General features: G+C 40.1%; 1 protein-coding gene across 5 annotated transcripts in view; it reads right to left on the bottom strand.

Annotated features, from left to right (window-relative positions):
* The window catches only part of BIRC6 (baculoviral IAP repeat containing 6), a 160,796-nt gene that overhangs the window by 89,294 nt on the left and 53,414 nt on the right, over window positions 1-18,088 (bottom strand). For 4 of the 5 annotated variants that reach the window (XM_048484188.1, XM_048484170.1, XM_048484179.1 and 1 more), the window contains exons 27-39: window positions 17,026-17,240; window positions 16,704-16,912; window positions 16,203-16,549; window positions 14,453-14,672; window positions 13,064-13,197; window positions 11,976-12,113; window positions 10,706-10,836; window positions 9,928-10,059; window positions 6,929-7,144; window positions 5,739-5,922; window positions 4,913-5,068; window positions 4,100-4,233; window positions 84-237 (exon numbers count right to left, since the gene is read on the bottom strand). In XM_048484188.1, the coding sequence (XP_048340145.1) occupies window positions 84-237; window positions 4,100-4,233; window positions 4,913-5,068; window positions 5,739-5,922; window positions 6,929-7,144; window positions 9,928-10,059; window positions 10,706-10,836; window positions 11,976-12,113; window positions 13,064-13,197; window positions 14,453-14,672; window positions 16,203-16,549; window positions 16,704-16,912; window positions 17,026-17,240 (2,370 nt within the window). The remainder of the gene's footprint in view (window positions 1-83; window positions 238-4,099; window positions 4,234-4,912; window positions 5,069-5,738; window positions 5,923-6,928; window positions 7,145-9,927; window positions 10,060-10,705; window positions 10,837-11,975; window positions 12,114-13,063; window positions 13,198-14,452; window positions 14,673-16,202; window positions 16,550-16,703; window positions 16,913-17,025; window positions 17,241-18,088) is intronic. The other variant, XM_048484197.1, reaches the window with a different exon arrangement.

The raw sequence follows: 18,088 nt of genomic DNA on the forward strand, positions 1-18,088 counted from the left end.
CTGAGATGTGGCAAGGACATGCTATAAAACGGCTCTTATCAAAACCATTTTTTAAAAAAACAAGTACATTCCTAACTACTTACCTTGAGAGACTGATACGCTCACAGTTTGTGAGCCATTCTTCTCAGCCGCAACTGGTGGTTTTGCCACAGAGATTCCAACACTTCCAATGTAAGGGTTGTAATTGTATGTACCATAGTCTGCACCCCAGTAGTCGTACCATGTGCTGCTTATTGGCTTTAATTAAATAAAAAAGTATGCAGTTACTTGCCTTTAAAAACCTCATTTCCCTCACAATTACAATACATAGTTTGTACTTATGTATTTAAAAATAATCATCCATTTCAATGATGATGTGCTGAAACTAGTGAAGAGATGCAGATGAGAGAAATTATTTCTAAGTAATGTTTGTTTAAAACATAATTTCCATGCCAAGATGAGGCTGAGCCAATCTTGTAGCACACTGAGGAAGGTGACATGCGCACTGCTTTTCATGTATACGCAGCTTGAAACTCAACCCACATGCATGGAACACTAAATATGCACTGAACTTTGAGCTGAACACAAACTGAGAGTCAGAGAGGGCAGAAGGTGGCAGGATTTCAAAGTGAAAGGACTGGGAGTGTCAGAGTGTGTTAAAGCTCAGTGTGAGCATGGCAGAATGTGTTAGGACTTCAGAGTGAAAACACCCAGTGTTGAGAGAATTAAGTCAGTGTGTCAGAGTGTATACAGAGAAAGTCAGAGCCTCAATAAACTGTTAGACAAAATAGACAGAGAGTCTGAGAGAATTATATGAGATAGAAGTTATCAGAAAGCATCAGAGTGAATTTATGTTGAGTGAAGTCAAAGTATTTGTTGACTCGGTTGATTTGATCTTACTTTGTAAATATTTAGCTTGAAATCGTGAAGTTACCTATCAGTTATAAATGAACTTACTTACTTTGAAGAAACATTAGAATCCCACCCTAATTTTGTTAGGCCCACGTAGGCCATCCACTTTGCCTTATAAGTTCGTACACACTACCAAAAAGAGGTAAAGGGTTGGGGTTTTTTTGGGGGGGGGGGGTTATTCCTGGTGGCAGCTACCGTAAGGGGAAGAATTAAGGGTACAGATATTAATTGGCACTTACTAAGTATTTATTTATAAAAGAAAAAGGAGTGGACATCACTTTTGGTGGCTACAGGTCAATGCAATTTGGTGGCAGCTGTGGGACTGAACATCCTGAGGAGAGAAACTATTTGGGCCATCACAGTAATAGTCTCTTTTCAAGGGTTTGTTTATGTCCTCCAGTTCAGAGGTTATCAAGATGGATAGACTGAGAAACTTTGTCCATGAGGAATGCCAGGGCATGTTAGCTAGAGACTCTTGACACCTATGCTGGGTTGTTAACAGATCACTGTGCTCTTCTATTGAACTGTGAACCACGTCTTACATAAATAAGCAGCTGTATTTGTATGATATAGGAGGGAAAAGGTAAGTCAAATGTCCTAATCATGTATGTGGTTTTATTACTTTGTTTCAAAAACTGATTCAGTCACTGCTCTGGTTAAATCAAAAAGATCAGTTGAAGTCAATATAGTTAGTTAAGAAATACTATATAACAAGCTCTGTTACTGCCATGTTCACAAACGTTTCACATACTACACTGGCCTAGTGTGACAGCCAGAACATTCCTTAGAAGTGTACCAGGGGTTCACGATACTTCCTCTCATAAAAATTCCCACTCCCACCCCAGAGTCTGCTTTAAGCATATAATACAGGATTACAACAACCACAACTTCATTTGTAACCAGAGCCCAGGAAATTTAATTAGCAATAATAATAAGGAAACAAATATTGTGCCACTGTTCAAAGCAAACAAAGCAGAAAAACTCATATGGGACAACAGTGGGAGGAGATAAGAAATTAAAGGCTGTGATTCCTAAGAATGGGAATATCACATCTGAACCAGGCCACTGCAAATGCTCTCCTAATAGCCAGTTATACCCTGTCCCACCAAAAAGTGTGGTTGTTCGTGGTATGGCAGAAGTGAAAGAATTTTTCCCCTCTTGAACGTAGCCCACTGCTTGTGTAACACACACACCAATGTGACTTTAGTGGCCGGCTCACTTGCATACAGAAAACATAAACCTCCTCAGTGACTACTATTGTGGACATGTCTGAATGCCCCACCCCCCACCAGGCTCCTCTTGGCAGCTTCCTTTACAAGTTTTAAGCCAAGCCAGGCTGATACCCTTTTGGTCCAACAGCAAAGAAAAAGTTTGCTTCCAACCTTCAGCATTCTGCTCAAATTGCAAAAGGAGAGCCAAGAATGAATGAGCGCTAAAGAAAACTTGAGAGCAAAAGGTGTAGGCAAGAAGATCCACATAGAGGGAAAGATCAATTGGACATTTCTCTTCTCACCTCTTCCCAGTTCCGATTTCCACTGCTTTGAATGCAAAACACAGACTCACACAAAAACCCTTCTTATCACCACACCCCAGCCAAGTTGGGGTGTAGAAGCCACACTAGAGGCTTGGGGATGAAACAAAAGAACACTCTGCATGAAAATGCACACTGAAAACACACCCCAAATGCCATCTCAGGAGCAACTGTGCAAAGAGAGGGTGGCTGGAGCTACTTTGCTCCCCAGGGTAGGACGACAAGGGATGAGCTGTCCCCATCCAGGCTCACAGCACCAGCCCCAGGCAAATCAATTCCGCTTTAGGGAATTTCAACGAGTCACAAATCAGCCTGGATAAACAAGCCTGCATGCGCAGTCCTCCCTGCATCCCTTTGGCAAGTGGGCTCAGTGGCTAATCCATCACTCCTGGGAAGCTAGCAGCAAAAGAAAAGAAGCCAGGAAGGCAACACTGCTGCTGCTGTGCATGAAAGTAGTTGTGTGCCCAACAAACATCGCTCCACCACTAAGGCAAACAAAAAGCAAAGGTTGAGAGCCCCTGCTAAGGAGAAGCGGCTCCAGAGTAGCTACTGCTTCCTCCCCCCCCCCCCCCTACCGCCCACTGCTGATGAACGGAGAGGTGCTCAGCAAGGAGGCGGGGTGGGGCTGGGGGTGAGACTGGCTCCAGGATCAGAGTCCAAGGAGGAATAAAAGAAGACTGGGTCTGCAACTTTGTTCCCACACTCATCAGGAAGCCCCTGGCTCAGCAGCCAAGCCTGGCATGTCAGTTTTTTGAGAGGAAGGAAGGAAGGAAGGAAGGAAGGAAGGAAGGAAGGAAGGAAGGAAGGAAGGAAGGAAGGAAGGAAGGAAGGAAGGAAGGAAGGAAGGAAGGAAGGAAGGAAGGAAGGAAGGAAGGAAGGAAGGAAGGAAGGAGCAACCAGCCCTCCAGATGTCTTCCCTGGTTCTTGCACAATGGATGTGAAGTAAAAGCTCTCCCAAGTCCTGGGTTCAAATTATAGAACAGAGTGGGGTGTGCCCCCTTTTTTAGCATTTTGACTGCAGGCTTCAGAACTCCACATGGATTCTGCACAGAGCTATATCTCAGTGGCTCCTATGGAAGGACAGGGAGAAATGTGTATTTTTGACAAAACCACTGCACTCTATTAAACTATATTTATGTGACGTATGTGCCCCCCCCCCACCAAAAAAAAAAAAGAACATACACAGATGACAGGGAGCTAACAGGGAATTAAAGTTCCCGAACGTGTTTAGGGTAGGCGCTAGGAATAGGCAGAAGTGGCGACTGATTCACAAATCTCCTGAGATCTTCTGGTGAGACAGAGTACAGTTTGATGCATTTTTTATTTTGAAGAGTGGAATAAGGTAATTTAATGAGGAAATAAAATAAAGGATGGCTCTGGACAGAAAATGAAAAACACTTCTAATCCAGCAGTAGTTAAATCTTTTTTCATTTAAATAAAGAACCACCTGCCTCCTAGAAGATAGAAATGAGTTGTTCCAATACCTGAACCACTGGACAGAAAAAAGTAGGAAAACAGAATGTTATGTGACGTATCTATTCACTTCACTCTCATAATCTCTACATGCAAAACAAAGCATTTGATATCATATAAGCAAGATGGAGAGGACAACAGAACTTGGGGGAAAAACAGATTGTTACAGGTAGGAGCTATTTTGAAAACTCACGTGTTCCATACCTTGAAGACTTTTGCTGCGAGAGGATCTTTTTCCAAATCAATATCTAAAGGATCAATATCAACTTCCATCAGGTCTTGCAGTAAATCAAGATCAATGTCTTTATCTTTTTCCAAAGATGATAGAGGTGGAGTACCTTTAGGTGATTTAAAGAGCTTAATACTGCCAAGTAATGTAAAGTCCCATAACAGATAAAACTGACAAATCCTTGTTATAGGTTATTAGGAAGTTGTTTACACCTTCCATATGGCATAAAAGAATGGCACCCCCACCCAAGACTTTCAGCATGATACACTGTCATAACCAAAGGAAGGCCTCTGCTTGAATCCCCATTCAACCGTTTTAATTTTGCTCTACCCAAAAACATGAGAAGCTCATGGCAGGAGATGAACCAGGGGCTGTGCCATATGGAAAACTCTCAGAGAATTTTCATCACAGACCTGATTGAGCCATTAATGGTTAGTATTATAGAAGACACAAACATAGGTAAAACCGCGTATTTTACTGCACCAGTAATTTAAAGAGTCATGCAAAATCATTGCCCAGCACAGTCTGAGAACCACAGGAATCAGGTGAAAGGAGTCTTCATGATTTAATTCACAGGCAATACAACTCCCATAAATACACACCTTCAACTTTTTTTCGTTTGTATAAGAACTACTTTACTGGAAAACACAAAATACTGTCAAATTGAAAGAGCCATCCTTGTCATCAAGTGCTTTCTGCTCAGCTTTTAAAAAGCAAAGACTGAACTGAAGTACATTGGAAGTTTAGAAAAAAAATCATGTCCAGCCTACACAGTTATCTTTTCTTACCTGTTATATCATGTGCTAAAGGCTCGTCAATTGTTTCCACTAACTGAGCTGTAGACTGCTGAAGAGAATCATCGGGGTCCACAGCTGAAGCTCCTGCATCTTCTCCCATTGCAGCTTCTTCCATGGCCTCAGCAGCTATTGGAGCCAACAGCTCTCCTACATGTCACAGAGGCAACTCATTTACCAACACAGCTAGAGAACAAATTTATCTAAATTGCCCAAACACTTGCACATATTCAATCTTCTCTTTTAAACTAAGTGATTTTTTGACATTTTCAAGCACTGACATGCCATAAAATACTGAAGCCATTTTGAAAAATTGGGCTATACAAAATAAGACAACTGTTGTTAAAATTTGTGTGTACAATGCCATAATTTTAGAAAGCCAGCAAAACACATAGATTTTTTTTTGAAGTAGCCAATTCATAAATAGCAGTTATGGCCAAGATTTGACTGTATACTAACCAACAACAACCCTCAACTAAGGGGTCCTTCTGCTGGGATAGATGAAGGACAGTTAGTCAAGGAATGTGGTGTTACCCAACATCAGCTGATGAATGGCCAGGAGGAAGAGACCACCACTCTCCAGTAAACTCATGGACTGCAAGAAAGAACAGAGACCTGGATACGGCCTCAGGGTTGTCTTGCACCTCCAGTCCTTTCATGGTTCTACTCAATGGTACAGTAATGCCAAATTTTGGGATTTGGCTATTCAGTGAAGTTGCTGCCTGTTGATACCCTTCCCCAGTGCACTGGGCCTCTGATACCCCTTCTCTGCACTGTGGGAACAGTTCACACCTGCCATGGAAACAAAGTTTTAACAAACCTGCGAGAATATCTTGCAGCATACATGTCAGAGAATACTGAGCCCATGCTCCTCCCCAAGAGATATCTCCTCTGTTAAAGTCCGTCCCAACTAGAAGCAATAGCAGCCTTTCCAGTTGAGATTCGTTCACAATTTCACACAAATGAATTGTAGGCCTTGTTGCATTGGCAATTCTAGCAAGAACCTGAAATGGAATTTCAAAAATGAAAAGCGTGATATGTAATTCTCCAAGGAAAAGTTCACTACATAAGATGCAGCACAAAAGCAACTGGTAATGAGAACAAGCAGCTGAATGTCCATCGAGGACTTATTTGGTTTAATAAGGTTCCAATGCATGAATTCTTTAAGTAGGATCATATAACAGTCTACATAACTATTCCACATGTTATCATTTACGTTCACCACACAACTGCCACTTTAACTTGAGTATATTGGTAAAATGTGCACTAGTATCAAACATGAGGTATTGAAACTAATGAATGTTATGCAAGATTCAAATAAACATAAATAAGGAAGAATTTCAGAAGCTGGCTGGAAAAGAATATTTTTCCAAAGGAAATAGGAAAGTGGTGAAATGAAATTGTGCAGGAGTGCACCTTTTATATTCAAAATAGAACTGTAGCTTTAGGTGCCCTGTAGCTCACTGTGCCAATCGAAATTTTAAAACTAGAATTTTAAAGTTAATAAGGTTTTTAATTACTATATATATTTTTAAAACTGATTTCACACACCATGATGTAAGCTACCCTGAGCCTGACTATAGTCAGGAAAGGACGAGATATAAATGTAATAAAATAAAGCTAAAAATCAAGTATCTGAAACTTTGCATCCCCCAGTATATAGTTCTTATGTCATTTTTCTCTACTGTAATTCAATTTTATTGAATTGCTTATTTTACATATTATACTGATCTTTACTGCATAATTTTTATATGTGTAGTTCACCTTGGTCTCAACCAAAATAGGAGATAATAAACAAAGTAAATAAATAAGAGCCAACTATGAAATCTTTCTGTTCCATGATACAGATTTTAAGGTTCATGCCTTAGTCCAGAAGATAGCATATATTCATCAATCAACTATGTTGACTGCATGTCAACTATCAAGCCAGCCTGCCACAGGTACATCTTAGGGCTGAATATATTTATCTTTTCCCAATGCTAGTGGTTAATCATGTAATATATTATATACCTTGCACACAAAAAGCAGAAGATCTGCATGACAAGTAAAATCCATTGACAACAAGAAAAGTGCCAACTTTTGCACTACTGAGATACAACGTTCATGTGCCAGTGTAAATGGAAGGGGTTCAATTTCTGGAGTTTCTTTTGTAGTTGATACTTCTGTATCTAATGTGGAACGAGGCCACTCTGCAGTCCGACGTAAACGAATTAGATCTTTAAAGTGCTGCAAAAGTCAAAAACACAGAACACATTTCTGAAATTTTCAGCTCATCGCTAACATACACAGCATCCATAAAACAATGTATGCCTTATATCTGACGAATGCACAAAGGAAAAATACAATGGAAAATCAATAACTGATTGAACATGCAAATGCTGTACTGCCCATTAGGCCAGAGGCTGTAAATCTTTGGGTTGGGTCACAATCCCTTTTTTAATGCATTTTGATTGTAAAGATCTGCTAAAGGGAAAACATGGGGTGCCATGCCTCTTGCTTGTCTTCCAATGCTTGCAGCTCAATGGGTCTTGGGATGCAAAAGTAAAAGACCACTGCTTTTGGTATGACTGACCTCATAAGAACATAAGAACAAGCCAGCTGGATCAGACCAGAGTTCATGTAGTCCAGCTCTCTGCTACTCGCAGTGGCCCACCAGGTGCCTTTGGGAGCTCACATGCAGGATGTGAAAGCAATGGCCTTCTGCTGCTATTGCTCCTGATCACCTGGTCTGTTAAGGCATTTGCAATCTCAGATCAAAGAGGATCAAGATTGGTAACCATAAATCGACTTCTCCTCCATAAATCTGTCCAAGCCCCTTTTAAAGCTATCCAGATTAGTGGCCATCACCACCTCCTGTGGCAGCATATTCCAAACACCAATCACACGTTGCGTGAAGAAGTGTTTCCTTTTATTAGTCCTAATTCTTCCCCCCAGCATTTTCAATGAATGCCCCCTGGTTCTAGTATTGTGAGAAAGAGAGAAAAATTTCTCTCTGTCAACATTTTCTATCCCATGCATAATTTTATAGACTTCAATCATTAGGTGATTGACGTCTCCTCTCCAAACTAAAGAGTCCCAAACACTGCAGCCTCTCCTCATAAGAAAGGTGGTCCAGTCCCTCAATCATCCTCGTTGCCTTTCTCTGCACTTTTTCTATCTCAATATCCTTTTTGAGATGCGACGACCAGAACTGAACACAGTACTCCAAGTGCGGTCACACCACTGCTTTATATAAGGGCATGACAATCTTTGCAGTTTTATCATCAATTCCTTTCCTAATGATCCCCAACATAGAGTTTGCCTTTTTCACAGCTGCCATGCATTGAGTTGACAATCCCATGGAACTATCAACTAAGACGCCCAAATCCCTTTCCTGGTCTGTGACTGATAGCACTGACCCCTGTAGCGTGTATGTGAAGTTTGGATTTTTTGCCCCTATGTGCATCACTTTACATTTTGCTACATTGAACTGCATTTGCCATTTCTTAGCCCACTCACCTAATTTATCAAGGTCCGCTTGGAGCTCTTCGCAATCCTTTGCGGTTCTCACCACCCTACATAATTTGGTATCATCTGCAAACCTGGCCACCATGCTACCCACCCCTACTTCCAGGTCATTTATGAATAGGTTAATGAGCACTGGTCCTAAAACGGATCCTTGGGGGACACTACTCCCTACATCTCTCCATTGTGAGAATTTCCCATTTACACCCACTCTTTGTTTCCTGTTTCTCAACCAGTTTTTAATCCATAGGAGGACTTCCCCTCTTATTTCTTGATTGCTGAGTTTTCTCAATAGTTTTTAATCCATAGGAGGACTTCCCCTCTTATTCCTCGATTGCTTTCTCATAATTCAGTTAGACAGATGAAGTGATAATATCAGATGTGTCAAATATTCTAAGAGGGTTAAGGAATCAGGCTGGGTTAAGGAATCAGGCTGGGGGGGAACTATACTAATTTCAATTCCTTATGGGAATGTAACTTTAACTGTTTTACTCCCCTTAGTGGAGCTTAATAGTGCCGAGAAGTAGACAAGAATGGGGTGCTGTCTGGTTTCCGGGTTGTATGGCCGTGTTCTAGCAGCATTTTCTCCTGACGTTTCGCCTGCATCTGTGGCTGGCATCTTCAGAGGATGTGAAGATGCAGGCGAAATGTCAGGAGAGAATGCTGCTAGAACACAGCCATACAGCCCGGAAACCAGACAGCACCCCAGTGATTCCGGCCGTGAAAGCCTTTGACAATACAATAGACAAGAATGTTTTATTCATTTTATTGTTTATTAATTGATGTTGTAAGCTGCCCTGAACTCATATGGAAGGGTGGCCTACATGTTGAATAAAATAAATGCGTTCCAGTTTACATGATTAAAGGAAATAATTAGTTGCAGAACTCCAGAAAAATGAAGGGTTTCTTAATATTCACTGGATAATTAACTAATACCATAGGTTAGATTCCAAGAGCTATTTTAGACTTGCCAAAGTGTGATTTTAACACTTTTTTCTTCAAGTAGCAGCTATCTATGCCATATCCGAAACAGCCCCAACAAAAGCAGTTTGCTATGCTATGTGGAACTGCAGTTGCCATTTCAAAAATCTAGCAGACACACAGACACACACACACACAAACTGTATTTATGCAGCTCTCAACCCTAAACTACTTTTTAATAATCAAAAATAAAGAGAAAGGAGAGCAAACACTTTAATACCACTTTTGTTACATGCTGTATCTTAGCAGTGTTCTTCAAGCTGATTCATGAACAGTGCTGAGGGATATTTATCAGGCTATAATGTCATGCTAGCACAACACCCCAGATAATTTCACCATGAGGAACTAACAGGTGCCTATTTTGAATCAACTGAGAAGTACCAAAACCAGGTAACACATCAGGTGAATGAATTAGCAAACAGATCAAGCCTTAGGAGGCAGAATGAACCCAGAACATATTTTGAATTTGCAGAAATAGTAGGTTTTCTGCACAAGACAATAAATATAATTGCAGAACATCATACCTTTGACGTGGCCTGTTTTAATTTTGCCTGTTCTACTAAAAGTTTATAGGATGATCCTTTGTTGCTTTGTATTTTCTCTTTTTCCATCTGTTCCACCAAAGCCTTCTGTTTTGCTTTTAATAAGTTAAGTTGCTAAAAGAAAATGTTAACAGAAGTATATGAAAATGTAAGCAACAAGATGCAAAATAGATACGTACTTTCATATGTTGGTAATGTTAAATTATTTTTTAAAATTTAGTTTGCATGTTAACAAAACTTTTAACAGGCTGCCAACGGAATTGAATTACAAAGCCAGTTTTAAATAAAAGATTTAAGTTACTAGAAACTGGTGAGCTTTCACATATTGTGAATAATAATCAGTTGCCGTCTACTTGACTTCAAGGCTAAGCCTCTTAGCTGTTTAAGTAGAGCAGCAGTTGAATTATTGCCACCTTTATGTCAGTGGTTCCTAAATATTTTCGCCATGCTCCTTGCCCTGAGTGTCAGACTCATGTGAGCTCCTCTTCTACCCAAAAGGCAGAAATTTGCTACTGTAGCCAACAGGGCACACATAGGATCTCCTCAGGTCCCTTGTCTGCAATTATTATATTGTCAGTATCTGTCACACTTGTATGCTTTCAGCTAGGTTCATGGTAGATGTGGGAAAACCAGGCACCTGGAATTTCCTCCCATTTGTCCCTTCACCTCAGTGCACCCAAGCTAACCTACATGTATGAAATCAGGAATCAAACCCACCACAGACTTGGAAAGTTAAATTACCAATGTAAGCTAAAGTTACCTGTTTGTGATGAACAAGTTGCTTCCTGATCTTTCTGGAATATAATCTATCTAAACTACTGTTGCCTTTTGAAGATCTATTAAGACTCTGTGTATGTAGATTATTATTATTAATGAAACTCCATTGATTGCCTAAGAGAAAAGAAAGTAACAATTTTACCATTTGATAAAAATTCAACTTTCAATACACAAACTGAACATTGGGTAGGCATTTCTTGCAGACAAAAATGAAAGGTTCTTAAATTATTAAATCCTACAATGTTATGACAGATTATTGAGCATTTGCATAAATACTGCCAGAAATATTCAGAACACTAATCCAGTTAAATATATTCCGTAGAAGTTCCTAACATCTAGAGCATGTACCAGTCTCATTAAGTAGGAAGAATCTAAATATTTATTTATTTTATTAGTTTTATATGACGCTCTTTCTCTCACAGGCTCCAGGCAGCTTCCAACACTTCATAATAAATAGACCAAAACCAGAATACAAAATAATGGTGAAAGATATATAACCTCTCATGTCCAAACTGAAAGGAAAGAGGAGAGGCCAGTGATGGGAAACTATAGCTGCTTCAAACATGCCTGGTACAACAGCTCTGTCTTATAGGCCCTTTGGAACTGGATAATGGAGTTTTCCCCTTCTCTTCCCCTATGTGCACTTGGCCAAGTAAACCACAATTTACCCAGCTAATAGGAAAGCTACATCTGACCACAAATCCTGCATGCACAGCCTTAGGGAAAACTAGGATCAGAGAGTGTGGACAAAAGAGTTGCAGAGGGAAGAAATTGACTGTTGTCATTGGAAGAAATGGTAAAATGTATCAAAGTGAACTGCACATTACATGCACACAATCAAGGGCTGGGAAAGAACAATGTGGTAGGGGTGCCATTATGTCCTATGGACATCCCCAAAAGCAAATTCAGGTGTACCCATTCAGTAAGTATGTACCATGCCACCAATACTGACTGTCTGTTTGGCCTGGGATTTAATGTTCAGGATATACCTGAGTGGTAAGTGCTTAAAATGGTAAAATGAATGGTAAAAGTTTAATATACAAGTGTTCATGTATGTTAAACATTTAACACTTGTTTTGTAACACTACTTTAGCGAACATGTTTTAAGCCCCAAGCCTTTAGGATACAAATGTAAACAGGCTAAGGAGAAACAATATACTATTTTCAGTCTTGCTTAAAAACAACTGTTAGGACTGTAACTATTCTCAGAGAACAGAAGCAAACTGTACTATTCAAAATATTTTGTACTGTACCTGTCAACAATCTCTCCCTGTCTTTTCCATTCAAAGGCTTTTTGGCTGTTGTGGCTTCATCTTCCACAGTTGCTACGTAATCCAAGAGCCTGGACACCAGCATCACAACCCAACTAATCATAGGAATGTCTAGAACACCTTCAAACAGGATTATTTGGTTTTAGATTAAATAAATGTTTCATAATAGGAAAACACTCAGCTACAAACCTTATTAATTAAGATGCATTTATATTCATTCCAGTTTAAGAGAAACAATATAATCATTGGTTCAACCCTCCCCTCCACCATTTCTCCTCCCCACTGGGTATAAAATCTTCAGGGAGACCACCCTGCTGTGTAATGGAACAAAATAAAGCTATGGTAATGCTGCCATATACTTTTTAAAAGGGTATCTGCGACAGAATACCCAAAGCAATAACTTACTAGATCAGTGGTTCCCAACCTGGGGTACACAATTTTTTTTTAATGGGTTTGCAAATATGGGAGTACAATTTTGGAGAAATGGGTTGCCAAGGAGTATGTGAGTGAAAAAAGGTTAGGAACTACTGTACTAGATTATGATTTTCCAATTACTGTAGTTCTTGAAATATTTAGAAAAGATGCAAGGTCAGTAATTTAGGAAAGCATTCTAAATAGTGACATTAGTATTTATAGGGTCCACATCCATAGAACCAAAAAGCAGTATTCTTTGTGGGGTCCTAGTGTCCCTAAAATTTCTCAGAGTGCTGATTTTTCCAACTTCTCCTGGCTGCCTCATAGAATGCCTAACTTCCTTTCCTATGTACACATTGAAGTACTTTCCACAAGTCCACAGATCTCCTGAAAAGTCAGTCAAGACTCTCTGTGCCTTAAGCAACTATAGTTAAATTTAGTTAAATACACAACACCAACAGTAACCAAAATATTTTAGCTTCACTTCTTCATCACGTTGGATATTTTAAACACTATTCAAAATGAACATACACAAATTAACAAGTGCAAGAGATCATAAATTTTGTACATGTGTAACCCTCCCCCCTCCTTAGTAAAGCACAGCTTTAGTAAGAAAACCAATTTGGAGATAACTACAAGATCTACAAGAACTTTACCTTCAGTGCACCTGTGCACAGGTAATGGAGGTTGAAGAGGGGACAACAGATTATCCAACAGATTCAGCAAACTTTCTAAGACGCCAGTGTTGCTAAGTGATCTTTGGCCAATGCAAGAAAGCAACATGAAGACCCTGAACATAAAAACACATGGAATTCTAAGTTAACTGTAATTCTAATGGTTGTGGTGGGTTTTCTGGGCTGTGTGGCGGTGGTCTGTTCCTAACCACATCTTTGCATAACAAGTTCCACCCAAACACTTACTGACTGGTTCCACACCCTGGGACATGGACAATATATACCCCACTAAACATTCCCTTCTCTCTGGACACAGTGTGTAACAGACTTCCCTCTGTGATACACCTCTGAAGATGCCAGCCACAGATGCAGGCGAAATGTTAGGAACAAGATCCACCAGACCACGGCGACACAGCCCAGAAAACCCACCACAACCAGTTGAATCCGGCCGTGAAAGCCTTCGACAATACACTGTAATTCAAATGTTTAAGTATTCTGATCTTTAAATACTATGTTGCTAAACTGGACAGAACAAGACAACTAGAAGAATGAGCATTTTCAGCAAGACAAAGGACTTAGTAACTATTCCTCCCCCCACCGCACCCTACCCCATTACTGGCTCCTTATACCCCAATCCAAAGGGGGACAGTGGTAGAGCAGAAGCAGGGGTCAGCACCACAGCAATCGGCAGTGCGAGTGCTAGGAAAGAAAGAGAAAATTCTCTTCTCTCCCAGGGAAGTCCACTGTTGTGAATGACTTAGGCCACACTTTTTGGTGGTGAAAGTCTGTGCCACTAAACGGGGTGTTCCTGGGCTGAAACTCCACTTGGAGTCAACTAAGTTGGCTCTGCCCCAGGAAAAGCCCCCTCCACATTGGCACATGCCCCAACAATGTTGAAGTGATGGCGTGGGGGCAAGCTTTCGGATTCAGGGCATGTGAAGCCACATAGTGCCCTGCTGCTGAGTTAAGTGCCTTTACTCTGGCATCTGTGCCACTTTGCATAGTGCTGGCAGGGGTAATACCGCTTCCAGGTGGCTTGCCCCCCCCCCCCCCGATTGCGCAGTTAAAGAATTAAAACATTATCTGTTGTGGACATGCATGGTACAGAGATTTTAAAGCACTTGTGACGGCAACATCCTAAAACATAAATCAAAATGACTCATATTCAAAAAATGAAAACAAAAGATGACAGTCTTAACGATGAAAAATACATTTTTGTCCAATACTGAAAGAATTTTAAAATCCTTTCTACCTATGCCTGAGTTCCAGTGGCAAACAGAACCTTTTCAAATGCCATATTAAACAACATTTTCCCAGTCAGATCAGCCTATAATGTAACTGAACAGCAAAGAAAATTCATCTTAAAAATACCTGTCCTGTGGAAAAATGAGAAGTTGTTCTGAATTGTATAATTCCTGCAGAACATTCGAAAGAAACTGTCCCCACCATCTTTCGCCTCCACATAGCTGAACAAGGAGAAGGCCTGTATGCAAGCGTATCTTTGGAGTTCCGCTGATACACAAATGTTTGAACAATTCTTCACAAGCTTGAGCATGAAATGTACTTTGCAGAACCACAGGAACAGAATGCCCTTTTAAGAAAACAAGACAAATTAAATTAAAAAGGAACACATTTCTGTACTTAAGCACAATGTGGATTAGCTAAAAACTGCTTGTCATGAAGGTATATTACTGATGACTCTGCTCAAAATTCTATTAACTTGATCTATGTTGAGTGTTCTCCTTTAATATGTGAAACATTAACACCTATGGATGATTTTTCTCCCAATGGAAGCAGATTCTTCAGCAAATGAAATATCAACTATATGGAGGAATAACCCGTGAATTTTCCTCCTACTTTTCCACCAGATACTGTGACCACCTTCCCACCCCTCCACACCAAGAGGCTAGAATTGGAAGAAATGCATAAAAAGTACTAACTGGAAGACCCCACCTGTTTTCTCTCCTAGTATATACCTCATGCCACCCTTACAAAACTTTAGCTGCCAAAGGAACTAAACTAATTTCCCCAAACATTTACTTGCTTTTTAAGAATTCTGTTTTCTGACAACAGAATAATATTTTCTGTTTCACACTATAGTATTTTTATGCTATGAGGTTTTATTGTGAACAGTATTGGATGGCTTCATTAATGTAGTAGTGTTAGCTTTAAAGTAGTTCTTTTTATGATTATGAGTTAAGTATTTATCTGGGAGCTACCTTGAGAGTACAGAGAAAAGAGACTACAGCCATTGGCCCTTAGGACAGTCCCTTAATTTTTGCCATCGAGCACAGAGATCTATGTACCCCTTTTCACTAAAAGATCTAAGATCAATTGTGAATTAATCTGCCACTATTTCCTGGACCTTCTTTGCAATGGCCATTGGATGAGCTGCATACAGAGGAAACTTCTGGGGCCAGTCTTAAAATGGCCATGGCAGCACCAAAAGCTCAACTGAACCACTGGCGAAACATGGCTGCGTATGCATTACAGAGAACAAAGGCAGAGATTTATTGTACAACAGTCGTTGGGGCAATATAAATGCTCTTATCAAAGAAAATGTTCAACAGTGCACAGAATGACAGTTTTGGCAAAGGCCGTACTTAAAAATGATTCTTTGATGTTAGTAGAGAATTGGGTCTATTTTCAACAACAGAGTGATTGTTACCACGCACGACCACACTTAAGGATCTTTTGGTGGAAAAGGATATAACTGTGCACATTGTAGTATATCTGCATGAGGACTGATCTCTCAACTAAGAAAGTCACTACCTGAGTACTTTTCATGTTGTCGCTTGTGTTTGAAACAAGGAAGCCAAGTACAACCACACAGTAAAAGTGACAGGAGCCTGGGTGCCTGGCAGCCGAAGTAGAAGACAACCAAAGCTTTCAGATTAAGCCTTGACTGTGCCTTCATCCCGCTTTCAGCCTCTACACTATTTCCTACTCTTTTCTGTTTTCTCTGTTTACACTGGAATTCAACTTACTATGTAGGAAAAAACCACTATGTTGTGCATAATGCCTAGATTTCTTCTCCAAGATCACTAAAATAACCAATAGTTTATAATACTGGCACTGAAACAGTAAGCAAATTCCGGGTAAAATTAACCAGACTACCAACCATTAGAAGAATGGAGCAAACTCAGTAAGGTATCCAACAAGTATCGGATAATTGTGCGTAACTGCTCTGTGGATGACATCTGAATCAACTCTTTGGAATCAGTTTGTTCTTTCAGGATTTTCCTGCTTGCCCCTATAGCTACTTTAAGCCTTTGTACAGCATGGTGAGCCAAGTTGAGCTGAAGCTGGAGCTGAATGCAGTCTTGATAAGCAGAAAAGACTCGGCTGTCTTCCTCTACTGCCTTATCAGGCTTTCGTAAAAAATACTGAGCATTGTTAGCACTGTTCAGTGGAGGAAGGTCAATGCTTTGCAGAAGTGTTTCAAGCCTATGGCAGGCTAAGTTATACCTGTAAAAGTTGGAGGAAAACACAGCACACAATTAAGCTGACATTCGCTGTTAATAAACATACTTCCTAAAAAATAGAATGCACATATATGTCTATCAGAGCAAGAAAAGGAGTTGTGTTAATAAGAAAAAGGGTTGAAAACACTTCATCAGACCTGCACTGTATGTCTTCCTGCAATGCAACCATCATGGCTAAGTGCTGATCAATATCTGGTTGATTTGTAGATTCAACTTCTCCTCTCAAAGGATCATGCATAATTTTCAGTTCACTTTCCAGTGGCAAGATATATGTATGACCATAATAAAATCCTAAAGGGATTTTGGCTCTAGCATTTGTGCTCCCATAACGGCCAATGACTGTGATCTGGAATGAAAGAAAATACAATTATGATGCCAATTCATACTACCTTAAAGAGGAAAGAACAATCAACAAAGTTTAACATGTATAACTTTAATAGAAACTTAAAAGATATTTACCTTCATGAATCGACAAACTGGAGGTGGAATTAAATCATGCAGAATAAGAGAATGGGTACTAATGTCTGTAGCCACCACCAATCTCCTTCCATCAACTTCTTCCCCAAGTGTCCAAATATCAATCGACAAGGAAGCCAGATCTCCACAAGTTGGAATCAGTACATCTGTCAACAATATGGGTCTGCCAAAGTCTAAGGTCACAAATCTCCTTGCACCTTGAGAAATGAAAGTTAGGGATGAGGAAATAAAGTACGAGAAAAGCAGTTCTATTCACAGTCAACACATTCAAAATATTGATGTGGTTGTCCATATATATTTTCCAAGGAGCCTCCCCCTTTGTATTCCCCAAACCACCATGTGATGCACGTCAGGATAAGAGAGAACCACTGGTCCAAGGTCACCTCATGGATGAGTAGTAATCGTGAACCCTAGGACTCCCAGTCCCCAGCAAAACATGTTAATCATTACATCATTGCCTAGACATTTCTCCAGACACTTGACTAGAAGGTCACGAATGAACGTGCCCCCAGCTTTCTAACCTTGAAACCGCAATCAAAAATGCACTTCTGATTCTGGTTGACTAGGCAAGCAATAACCATGGCGTGTTGATTTATAGTTGGCACTGAACAAGAAACAGAAACAGCAGAACAAGCCCATAGTTTGCTCCCAATACTCTTAAGTCATGGGTTGAAGGGCTTTTCAAATTGAGTCACTGTGTAAGGACAAGTATGAATTACATGTCGGTTCAAAGGGTGACCGTCCAGAAGACAATTGTAAAATAACCAACTGGAAGGTCTGTCCTTGTTCTTGCACTGTTTTCCTCTGCTTAGTACACAGTTGTTTTCATTTGACTGGATAGAGCAGCAATTAGCAGCTGAAACATGCACTAGTTCCACAAATTCAAAAGACATCTTAGGCTTCTGTTTCATTTCCATGCCACAATTGCAGACTGTTTTGAAGTTAACAGAGCTTTCAAAAACAGTAGATGAATACAGTATAGCAATCCACTTTCAAAACCACAATCCAGAATTCCACTGAGCGAATCTTCACAGTTCACTATTTT

This window comes from Sphaerodactylus townsendi, linkage group LG01, assembly GCF_021028975.2.
Source record: "Sphaerodactylus townsendi isolate TG3544 linkage group LG01, MPM_Stown_v2.3, whole genome shotgun sequence".
Classification (NCBI taxonomy): Eukaryota; Metazoa; Chordata; class Lepidosauria; order Squamata; family Sphaerodactylidae; genus Sphaerodactylus; species Sphaerodactylus townsendi.